The following is a 12,379-nucleotide window of genomic DNA, read 5'->3' on the forward strand; positions in this document are numbered from 1 at the left end:
TTAGCAAGACTTGAGTACGGAAGCATTTACAATGTCAACATTACTTATTGGAGCCAAAGCTTGGAAGAGAAGTTCAGAAATAGATGCACTTTGCAACATACATGCTTGAGTTCTGATAAGTAATCTTTGTTATTTTGTCATACACTATTCCAATTGCTCATTTTGAGACCTAAATCCAAATGAAGAGCCTAGAATATGCACTTCTAAGCACAAAGTACTCAACTAAGCTTTCTGATTCTTGTTAGGACACACTGAATACTGATATGTAATTAACACATTTTTACATCCCCCTCCTCAATTCCATAATATTTCAAATGGATCAAATGTAAATGCTGAAGTTGTAAAAAGACAATGGATACCCATATGATGGAGGACTCTTGGATCCATCATCTTTGCCATCTGCTGGTTCAGCTTGGCCAGCTGCGATGGGTTTACATTCTTGGACATATCACCACCTTAAAGAAAATGGAAGAAGCAAAGCATATTAATTTGAGGCTAAAAAAACAACACCAAAATTCTGATTCATGTTTTTGTTTCCTACTTCTAAAATCCAGTTAAATCAATGATCAAAAGTTACTACATCAACCACTGTACTTTAGGATGAGCAGTCTCTTTCCCTCCCACACCATGGACTGAAGTATCAGTATTGTAATAATGAACTCTACATTGGGTAGAGTAGTTTTGACTGCCACGAATCATGCCACAGCATTATGAAGAACAGAACAGCTCTCACTAGTTACATTAGAGCTTACAAACATTATGAAAGGTGGTGAACTCAGTCTTCCTCTCATAATACACTTCCCCTTGTCTCCTAAAACCTAATATACATTGAGATTCCTGTGTTCACACATCAAGTGGCCTTCACATCGAGTGTTTTACTTTTTTTTTTTTTTTTTTACCTTTGAAAAGTCCTTTGATACCTCCCATTTTTTTCACCATCTGTGCAAATTTAGTGTATTGGGTCAAAAGTTCCTGGACATCTCTAGTAGAAACACCTGAACCTCTTGCTACTCTTTGGATTCTTCCTGGTTGCTTACTGAATACTTTAGCACCATCTGTACTGTCAAGTTCTGAAATCACAAGAAAAGGGAAAAAAAACTGTTACTGATTAGAGCCAGTAGCAGAAATAAAAACAACTGTGCTAAGAATTTATTTTTGAGACAGAGAACAAAAAATTAGTTTTAGAAGTGGCTATGCAGAATTGTATAGAAATAATTGAGGAAATTCTAAACAATGGTCCTTCATAAGTTAAATCACAGTGAAAGAAAAAGTTGCTAGAAACCATTTATTCTTTCAGAATACCCAGACTAAGCCATGTTAACAGGTTTAGCTCAAGGGTAAGAGTACATCTCTCCTGTGAAAGTTATGGGTAGATAAACAGCACACCTTCCAGAAAGCAGGCTATATCACTATGTAAACGTGAGTGTGGAAGAAAGATATAGACTGACAGTGACTGACTGAAGATGAATGCAACTTTTTCATTTGTAAGGACAGCGTTAATAATTTAAGAAGCATAGCTACACATTGACAATGCTTTGAAATTTTATCTCACCTCTACAAGAAATCAGAAGTATGTATCTGTGTATTGACAAAGTTTATAGGGTACAGGGATACATACGTACGTGCTCTTTACTATTCGTAAGGGTGAAATGTTCCTCTCTCTTTTCTGTCATCCTAGAAGCACCCTTATGTCTAACTTGTTGCCCAAAACAATCTTCAAAGAGTCTCGTTCAACAAAGAAAAATAATGGATTAGATTTATTTTACCTTGATCATTCATACTGTCCATTATAGTCATCAATTTCTTTAGCCTTGCCATTGATTCTTGTTCATTCCCTTTACTCATGAAGTCAGTTCCAAAACCAGGGATCATGCCCTAGTTTTAAAATGCAAAACAAAAGCTGTGTCAGAATGGGCACAACTAACTTGAAGAAATACAGACAAGAAGTTTTAGTTCAGCAGATATGTATTACAGTAGACAAATAATTTTACCTTTTTGAAAAATATAAAGTACAGATTCTAGTAGTATCAGTTTCAGTAAATAATTTTGAGTTTACAGCAGAATTTTGACAGCTATAGACCAGAAACTGATAAAATAAAATGATTTTTAGAATAACTAACCAGGATCTGACTGAATGGTCCCATTTTCATGATGTTTTGGAATTGTTCATACATATCCCTTAGTGTAAACTGACCTGAAGTACAACAAAAAGAAGATTAGCAAAAGTTACACTAACATTTTGCTGTTACTACCCTTTCTTAATTATTATTCTTTATAGTTACAGGGTAAATACTACTCTGGATAAACAAGCAGATAAGTAAACTTCTTGACTATTAATATGGCTAAGCCATTTCTGATGGCACAGAAGTTTTTTGCTAGTTCATCTGCAATTACAGCTCTACTTGTGTCATTTGAAGAAAAACATAACTATTGACCTGCCTGACACATTTACTAGTGAATGATTGTTCTTCAGTGTGCACTTGGAACAAGTTACTTGTCTGTGAATTCAAGCTTTGGGAACAACTTACCATGTTTGAGCTTTTCTATGAGTGCCTCGTTATCATCCAACTTTAATTCATTTACTTTATCTATCAATCCCTCAATATCACCCATACCTGGAAAACAAAACCAGATCTGAGGTTGGCATCGAAGAAATCACACTTTAACTTGCAATTAATTACCCAATTCAAAGTATCTTGAGAACAGCTGCATGTAGTACATACCAAGAAGTTTGCTGATGAAAGGCTGTGTTTTGAAGGGTTCAAAGTCATCTATGTGCTCACCAGTTCCAATAAAAATAATAGGAGACTTTGTAGCAGCAACTCTGCAGTAAAATACGTGTATTATGAAATGGCCTCTCAGCTAGAGATCATCAGCACAACACAATAAACACAACATCAGCGCAATCTCCTAAGTATCTCTCATACTCTCAAGTTATTAATGCAAATAAATCCAGCATTTACGATGGGTAGCTGGGAATAGCTGACATTTCTCTAATTAGTACTTCAAAATATAAACTCTACTTCTGCACTCTGCCTTGAAAAAACATCAGGAACGTAAGTTGCTTAAATTCACTGCCAAGTTCCAGAAATTTCAAAGGATAGAAAGAAAAATAAATTGCATCTATTCTGTCCTAATCCTGGAAGGTCAGATGACACATGGTGGCTGATTTTGTTGTCTGCTGTAGAAGGAACCCTAAAAAAAAAAATCTCACTTTCAACACAGGGAAAAAAAAGCTTACATATGGGAAAAAAAAACTTTTAAAATAATTGATCAATAGCAGTAGCATCAAATAAATCTGCTTCCCATCTGCAGAATGTAGGGAACAGATACAGCAGACAGCACATGCAACCACATGACAGCAAAGAACTCCTTTTTGGTATTTTCACTTTGCTTTTAAGTTCAATTTTCCATCACTGTGCTATAAATAACAGCAAAATACACATGGCAGATGAGGAATTCTAACACTTAAATGCAAATCAAACAGTGATTTAGCAAGTTGGTGTCAGATAACTCTGACTGTTTTGACATATAATCTCAGCTCCACGCAAGCTGTACCACCCAAAAGCAGCTGGAGGTTAGTCTCATGTAAAAGACAGAAGATAATATCACCTGTTCTAGTCAAAATTTGTCAACATATAGCACAGTGTACAACAAGCCCAGCAAGAATGGAGTACAGAAAAGCGTAACTGCAGATTTACCTTTTACCAACTTGCTGGACACTTACTGGACTTCAGAAATTTAATGTGCATCACAGCTCTAGAGCAATTAAGTTTTACTAGCTTCAATTTCTCTCATTTCAGTAAATATCTTGGACATTAAATGAAAGGAAATAAACACCATGTGGAAAGTTCATTACATCCAAACGTATATTTATTTTTTTAATTAAAAGTCCTTCTAAGCAAGATGCAATAATAATTGTATTCTGTTCTCAGAATGTGAAAATACTACTGCATTGGAAGCATATTCTAATATCTCATTGATCATGAATGCCAACACTGAAATTAGGATAAAAATTTAAGTAATTATATCTCTAAGATTTCCTGTAACTTGACAGTGATGCTTTCATTTGACACGAATACATTTAATGGCTGTCCACCCACGGACAGACACCTCTATTGTATCACAATACTTACGCACTAAGGGCACCACCTCCTTTTGCATGTCCATCAAGCTTAGTCACAATAACAGAAGCTACATCTACTTTATCTTTGAAAGCCTTAGCTTGAGCTTCACAAGCTTGGCCAATGGAAGCATCCATCACATACACAATGTTATCTGGTTGCTAGGAAGAAAAAAAAAAGGATAATATTTCCCTGCACTCTTAAACTTTTTTCATGCATTATGTTCAGTAACAGAAGTTACTGCAGTACATTTCTATGAGCACTATTATCTAAGGACCACTTGAAAAACCTTATGCTGTATTACTATCTCAAAAAAAAAACGTATCTAACAAAATATTAAAATTTAATAGTTTTAGTTATTTATGTTTTGAGTGACTCTAGATAGTATCCAAGCCAGCAAGCTAATTAGCACCTATAAGCAATGAACATCTTCCATTTGTTTTTTTCATTAAGAATGTTAAGATGCCCATTCCCCTGAAAACAAGTTACCCATTAGCATGAGTTGTGTCAGAACTGCCATATTGTTATGCGAGGCCATAGAATCAAAAAGAATAGATATTTTGAATTCACAGAAGAAACACCAACTTCATTTACATATCCAAGTTGCTGAACATTCTGTTTCAGGGCAACAATCGTAACAATCATAGAAAAGGTAGTACACATAGCTACAGAAACTTGACTTTTTTTTAAAATCTAGTTTCACGATGCAAAAACCCTTAAAGGCAAAGCTAAAGCAGGAACTGTAGTCTAGTTGCATGCAAGCATCCTTGAATTACAGATCCAAGAATTAAAACTGACACAAAGCAATTAAGTACTAATTATCTCTTGTTTATTCACATCAATTCATAATTTTTAGCACATTCTAGATGTTAGAAGTGCTGACACACTCTAGAGAACAAAACCACCAGAACTCTAGGAAGTCAACAATTAATTGCAGTTGAATAACTATAACAGAAGTTAATGTATTTCTTGAAACTACTCACTATGGCATTAGCAACTTGTAACATCTCTTCAAACAATGAGTCTTCCTGTTTGTGTCGTCCACTTGTATCAACAATGATAATTTCAAAGTTTTCATTCTTAAATTTCTCAACACCTTCTGAGGCTATAATTACAGGATCCATTTCTGTATAACTGATCAAAAAGAAACATCATTACATATGCAATTCTTTATTCCCAAACTAATTAAACCTTTTACTGCTTGACTTCAAACTTATTAACCATAAATGTATTCATGTCAAGATTGACTTTCTCTTGTTTCAAGCCAAAACTGATTAAGATTACACCTCTCTAAATCTCTTACCCTTACTGTTCAGTGAACTGAAGTACAAAGGACTGTCACATCTAATGAACACTGCACTAGGTTTTGCTAGCCCTTCTCTGAAGCACTCATAGTTCATCTCCACGAACTAGCAGTGTACCTTTGTGGCAAGAACGCCAACTGACTTCTTTGCTGCACTGAGAACACTGTGAGCAGGTCAAGAGAGGTTATCCTCCCCCTCTACTCAGCCCTGGTAAAGACACAGCTGGAGTACCGTGTCCAGTTCTGGGGAGCTCAGAACAAAAGGCCTCGACCTACTGGTGAGAATACAGGGCTACAGAGACAATGAGGTGCCTGCAGCATCTCCCTTATGAGGAAAGGCTGACAGACCTAAGACTGTTGAAGAGAAGACAGAGGGAATCTTATCAATATATATATAAGATATCTTCAGTGATGGAGCCAGATCCTCTTCAGCAGCACACAGTGACAGAGTAAGAGGCAAAAGTGCAAACTGAAACTATTCAAGATTAATATGAGGAAAAATAATGTACTGTGAGGATGACAGAGTACTGGCATAGGTTGCTCACAGAGGTTGTGGATTCCCTTCTCGAGAGAGATTGAAAACCCATCTGGACACAATCCTGTGCAACCTGCTCCACATGACTCTGCTCAAGCAGCACGGGGGTAAAACAGATCTTCAGAGGTCTCTTCCAAACAAAACCACTCAGTATGTGTCACCAGAGCAAATTTTAATATAAAGTCTAAGTAGTTAAAAAATTCTTCCTAAGAGATGTTCAATAAGGAACAATACATCATTAAAACTGAATTGTTCCCCAAACCGATCCTGAAAGATGCTTACCTCCCATAAAAAGGGATTCTTGCTTTCGTTGCATTCTGCTTTAATTGGTCAAAAGCACCTGTAAAACAGGTATGGGTCAAGGAAATTTGTGAAAAAACCCCGATAGCTAAGTATTAGAGAGAACCTTACCATTAGTAGCTGTTTGTATTACCTGCTCTGTATGTGTCTGCACATATTAAACATGTCTTCCAACCTTTCCTTTGATAGAAGTATGCTAACTGTTAAAAAAAAATCCAAAACAAGTAGTTATACCAGAATTCCACTACAAAGTATGACACTGTGAGAGCTTAAATTACATACTGAGGACAATCATATTCCAGCCTTGGTATAACTGCAATCACTTAATAGCATCACAGAAGCATCAAATGTTAGCATATTGGAAAAGTATGATACACAAATAACTGTTCAGTTAGACAAAAACAAGTGGTTTGTCTTTGCTTCTAATTTCAGTTTCCTGAGCTAGGAATGGTCACAAATAGCCTCTGATTCCATTTTATTAGCTCTTAATACTGCAAATAGAGCTAGCTTTTGGAAGCTAGCTAAAGTAGTTAAGTTCTAATGGCTAAAACTTGAGCATTTCTTTGCTTCTTTACTTCCAGAGGAATGAAGATACTTCAATTGCAAGGACGTTTTAAAGCAGTCTTTTATAACACTGTTTTTGAACACTTGCAAGCCTCACTAGTTCAACAGACATTCACAGAACATCTGATTCACACAAATAAAGACTTCCAAGATATACTTTCCTACAGAAGCACTAGGAATATCCTATGAAATCAGAGCAGTGATATAATTAGCATGGCCTATGTATGAATCTCTCTGTGAGCAACTGACAAAAAAAGGCAACAAGTACACATTAGCCTTTTTCCATAGGACAAGTTTTTCCTCTCCAAAAATATCTGTTAATAGGCTAAGTTACAATTGCTCTGAATTGAGCATTCTTTTTTAGTCTTGAAAATATACATTTAAATTTCCTAAATAAACTAGCAGCTGGAAGAGGTTTCACACCATCCACTCGTGCTTATCTGGGACATCTATACAGAAGTAACTTACATTAGTTCTCCTAAACAGGCAATAGAATTAGATAGGTTCCACTCACAGTGCATCTCAAACCCATGAAGTGTGGAGTGCAAAGAAACTGCTATCCATATATAATATCGTTTCATTAAAAGTTTAGTTAAAAAATAGTCTTGAATGGAGTCCTGCAACTATAAATAAGTTTAAAGAATATTACTTCGGACATTCACCTAAGAACCCCCTCTACAAAAGATTTTCTACAAATGTAATCAGTAATAGAAACAGCAAACATCGCAAGTACATTGTACTTTAAGTGTTCGACAACATTCTCCTTCCCAAGAAGGAAAACTATAGAAAATCCAAACAGGTCCAGTGTAAGTTACCTTTGAGCAGGTTGTTGTTTTACCACTTCCTTGCAAACCAACAAACATTATAATGTTCTGTTTTCCTTTGGTAGGTGTCCATGCTTTGACTCCAGGATCTACAAGCTACAGAACAAAGAGTACTGTATGTTGCGGAACTGAAATTCAGAAACTTAGACACTTTGTGTCATACTCGGCCCTGATAAGTGCCTGATTTTATAAGTAATGAAGAAAGCAAGCTTTTTGCATTTTTGGGTCTCGACTTAGATGCTTTAAATTCACAATGAACACCCACATCTACAGTATATGGTGTTATACATAATCATTCTGTAACAGTTATTCTTTTTCCCTAAGACTAATTATTAAAGGCAAGGCAGCCTATATATATTGCATACATATAAAAGTCAGCATAGGAACATAACCTCCACCCCACCATCGCAGCACAAGATGGATCTCTCCTGGTGAGAACCCTACAACACAGAAGACCTTCTAGGCTTAGTCTCTTGCTTCTGGAATGAGTGGAAGCAGACACTCCACAGAGCCAACAGATGCATGGCCACAGACAACAGATAAACAGAAGACCACATTTAATAGTAAAGAGGACAAAATACTGATACCAGACACAGACTTGACCAAACAAGCAGATAACAAGTTGCCATAGAGAAACTGCCTAATTGTTACTCAGACTTCTTCAATGTTTTGTAAGTAGTTTGAACAAATCTTCCCTAAAGTAGCAAGCTTATATTTCTGGTACAACCAAAGACAGCAGTCCACGAGCTTACAGTCCCTTATCCTTATTTTGTCTTTAAATTTCTTTGGAAAGAATAGCTGAACTTAAAGGTTAGTCTAGAAGGTACACCCAGAAAGTAAAGTTCCAATCAGAAAAGGTACTGCTGTTGGCATAGGAAGTAGCTTTAGAACAGAAAACCTGACAACCCAAAAAGGCAGAACTCCTGCTGGTACTATGCAATAACCTTAAAACTTAGCTTGCTACTGTACTGCTCACACAACACGAGCTGCACATAAAAAGTGTCGTAACAATTATGAAAGTCCTACTTTAACAAGTTCTTTAAAGACAGCATGCTGAATCATTTTTCTCTTGTTAAGGCCAGATGCCATCTCTTCAAGATCAATTGCAGACCTGAGTTAAAGAAAACAGCTTTGGTAAAATTGAAGCCATGAAGCACTGGTATAACTTACAGCATCAGTTTAACCTAGTACTAAGTGAAGTCTCTTCAAGTAAAACAGTAACCTCGAGTTTCTAGGTACAACGTATTCAAGAAGTGACATACATTAGAGACATTTCTGTATGCAAGACAAAACCAGGTTTCTAGTGTACTCGTATCTACTTACACATCTCAAAATAACCAAGGTAACAGTAGTGATCATGTACACACATCAATCTGTATGCAGCACAGAACATTGGAAGATGAGGTGTCTAGGCAGTAACAAAGAGCTTGTTTGCTACTCCACTTGACTGACGTTGTTTATCTTAAAAAAAAGATCACAGCAATTGCCTAAACTTGAGGAAGATCACTTTGATACAGCTGGCTAGACACTGTTTAAAACTGAATTTTTCTGTTAAAGTGAAAATGAAGGTTTGAAGGTGGACTGGAAATATCATATACAAATTAGAACTTATTCTTCTGTAACATCAAGCTACAATTTTCACAAACATTAGAATTAAAATTGATGTTGATTCCTATACTTACTTGACATTTTCTCTTAGCTGCTTCACAAGTTTAATATTAACATCAGCTTCCAGTAGTGCTGTGCATACTTCTTTTAGCATAGCATTTAAAACCTTTGGAGTGTAAAAGAAAAACGGTTTTACAACACACAACATTGACTAGCTCAGTATTAGTCTACAATAAGAATGAGAAAGTGTATTTAGGAATTAAATGTGGTCCTATTACTATATTGACTGCCACAAAGCCTATGCATTTGCTCATAGGCAAATCTAGTTTAAATCCAAAAGGGAACCATCTCGTCACCTGTATTTTCAGCAGAAACTTTACTGCTGCTTTGAAGTATGGCTTTTCAGGCAAACATGTGGATCAGGAATCTAGATCAGAAGTCATAAAATGTTTCACTTTGAAAAGTCTTGAACAGAAAGATTTTCACTTTTTTAAATGAAGTAACCTGAATAATCAATTTCATTTGTAAAGTTTAAACTCTCACAGCAGAACAGCTTGTATGACTAAAAAAAATGCATTGGGTTGTATTAGACTGTTGTTTTCTACCTTAAGATGCTGTAAATACCTTTCACCTTGCACGAGTTCTAAAAATGTAGCAACCCTACTGGTAAGCCTATTTTTCAGTTACTTCAGGCAACAAAACATTTGTCCACCTCAAGTTTCTAGCAATTTACTCAAAAGCACTTCCAAATCATCATATCTGATAGCTTTCAACCTTGCTTTTCAGTCCTTCGAACATATTTACCATTTCAAAATCTTAATTAAAAAAATACAGACTATGAAGTCAGCTTCCAGAATCATATACTGGCTAGACCAAGAAGGCAGCAAACTTAACACTCCTCGCAAAACCTATATTGAAAATTATTTCTTCTTCCACAGTCCAGCTTCTAGCAATCTAGTACACATGTCCATTGCACAGCGGAACACTAATGCTGGTGCATTCTGCAAGGTCTCAGAGTGACTCCCACCAGAACACAGCCATAAACTGCCTTCAGCATCCACCACTTCAGAATGCTACTTTCCAGGAGTACAGCCACCAGTCACGACGACCCTGTGAACATGGGGCCCACTGTCTCTATATGCCTAAGCCTAGCACTGAGTTTTTGCTATCATGGGCTATAAAGCTCAAGCTAAAAATTTTACTTGAAGGATGAAAAGATCCCAGGAATAACATCCTGTCACTTTCATCAGCCTAATCAGAACGTTGCTTTCCAAATGTTACAGTGTCATCATGCACGCACGTTACATACCTCTTCATTGATAATTGTAGCATTGCTCAGCGAACGCAATGCTGAGGTGATTTTTCTTCCAAGATCTGCTAGAACCATTTTGACGGCTTCAAAAAGATCTCAGAAGAATCTGGAAAATCATTAACAAATAGTTTTAAAACTACTTGAAGCTATGCCTTCACAGAATAATTATTCCAGTATATTCCAGGTTAAGTAACCCGCTTTGTGCTCCAGAAAGCAGGAGTTTTATCTTTTTAAGAATTATTTTTGGCATTTTAAGTTAATTTTAGGATATCCTGCTGGCCTACTTAGAAATAGAAATACCATCCTGCAATTAAGAATCATTTCACTGTCTGGTATATTTATGCCTAAAATTCATCCTGGTATGCTTGTTCCTAAAATTCATTACGAAAAAATAGTCCAGACATAATCCCAGATAGAACACTGCTTCCAGGTTTCCTACAAGGATGATGTTACATGACAGACTTAAAACAAAGCCAAGCAGCCTAGAAGCTATGTATCCTGCAGAGACAGCATGACCAGAAGGAGTATGCTTTGTATGTTCACAAGAGTGAACACTGTTGATCAGCACTATTACATCTACCTAATTCTAAATCAAACCAGATTTCCCACTTCAACAGTCCTATGCACATACACATATTTCAATTAGCAGAACTCATGCTGTATTTTTGGACTGTTCTATTGGGAAACCTGACCGTTTTTTGTTCATTACAACAAATCCTACATGCAAGCCTAAGATAACTTGACAGTTTTTTAAAAAATCAATTAATTTCTGAAAGCTACACATGCTAAGTCAACACATTAGCCCACTATGCGTCTAAAACTTTGGAAAAGGACAAAAAAATTGGTCTAATACCAAAGTCGCAGCACCGTAGTTGCTGCAGAAAGTAGTGCTTCAGGCTCCTCTTGTTCACCTTCTGATTTTGCAGCTGCTTTCAAACACTCCGCTGGAATTCCCCCCCCAGGTCAGCTCTGAATTCAAACCTCACACCCGTTATCCTTTCAGCAAACTTCCCAGCATGAAACCACCTGTAATCAAAGCAGCTGTCAATTTCCACGCTCTCTTCCACCCATATTCCAGAATCCTACAGATATCTAAGTATAGAAAGTTAATTATTCCCTAGCGAACAAACATTCTCACTGCTGAACGATACAGCCTCGAAGACCCGCTGCGCCAGAGCACCAGAAGCGATGGCACGGCAGCACGCACCCGTGCTGCTCTGACAGAACCCGCAGCAGCGGCAAGCTGCACCGTAGCGCCGAGCAGCGCCCGTCGCGGGCCGAGGCGTGGCGGCGGAGCGCGAGGCTGAGCCGCAGGGCAGCGCTGCGCTGCGGGGGCTGCGGCCCGCTCTGCGGCTGCCGGAGGACGGGCACGTCGGGAGCGGGGCGGCAGCAGCCGGGGTGGGATTTAAGCTACGTCCAGCCAGGCGTCCGGCGCGGGCACTCACCGGCGTGGCGGCCCGGGGCTTGCTGCTGGCGGGGCCGGGTTACGCTGCAGTGCCTCCGCGCTCTGCCACCGGCGGCAGCGGCCCGCTCCTACCGAGCGGGGAGACGTCACCACTCGCCTACACCCTCGGCGCACTTCCGCCGCCGGGGCACAAACCGGCCCCCTCGTTAAGGCCACCACGACTCAACGACGGCAAACGCCCTCCGAGACCCTTCGCACCACCTTAAGAGCGGCTGGTGGGCGGGGCTAGCGCAGGACGGCCCCCTGGGCATGCGCAGCGGGCGAGATCTCCCGTTCAAGCATGCGCAGAGACAGCGCTTCGCCGTCTCGGCTTCTGAGCATGCGCGGTAAGCGGTTGCGGTCAG

General features: G+C 38.4%; 1 protein-coding gene across 2 annotated transcripts in view; it reads right to left on the reverse strand.

The window, feature by feature from the left end:
* Positions 1–12,141, reverse strand: part of LOC136059130 (signal recognition particle subunit SRP54) — a 29,146-nt gene extending 17,005 nt beyond the window's left edge. Inside the window, exons 1-15 of one of the 2 annotated variants that reach the window (XM_065753111.1) lie at positions 12,016–12,141; positions 10,568–10,676; positions 9,333–9,424; positions 8,677–8,761; positions 7,642–7,746; positions 6,396–6,462; positions 6,245–6,302; positions 5,108–5,258; positions 4,137–4,285; positions 2,724–2,824; positions 2,529–2,615; positions 2,121–2,194; positions 1,767–1,875; positions 900–1,070; positions 360–455 (exon numbers count right to left, since the gene is read on the reverse strand). In XM_065753111.1, coding sequence (XP_065609183.1) covers positions 360–455; positions 900–1,070; positions 1,767–1,875; positions 2,121–2,194; positions 2,529–2,615; positions 2,724–2,824; positions 4,137–4,285; positions 5,108–5,258; positions 6,245–6,302; positions 6,396–6,462; positions 7,642–7,746; positions 8,677–8,761; positions 9,333–9,424; positions 10,568–10,645 — 1,423 coding nt within the window. In that variant the 5' untranslated portion in view covers positions 10,646–10,676; positions 12,016–12,141. The remainder of the gene's footprint in view (positions 1–359; positions 456–899; positions 1,071–1,766; positions 1,876–2,120; positions 2,195–2,528; positions 2,616–2,723; positions 2,825–4,136; positions 4,286–5,107; positions 5,259–6,244; positions 6,303–6,395; positions 6,463–7,641; positions 7,747–8,676; positions 8,762–9,332; positions 9,425–10,567; positions 10,677–12,015) is intronic. The other variant, XM_065753094.1, reaches the window with a different exon arrangement.
* Positions 12,142–12,379: the final 238 nt, after the last annotated feature.

The sequence above is a fragment of the Cyrtonyx montezumae genome, unplaced genomic scaffold (genome assembly GCF_038088225.1).
Source record: "Cyrtonyx montezumae isolate F1298 unplaced genomic scaffold, pur_monq_1.0 scaffold_10, whole genome shotgun sequence".
Classification (NCBI taxonomy): Eukaryota; Metazoa; Chordata; class Aves; order Galliformes; family Odontophoridae; genus Cyrtonyx; species Cyrtonyx montezumae.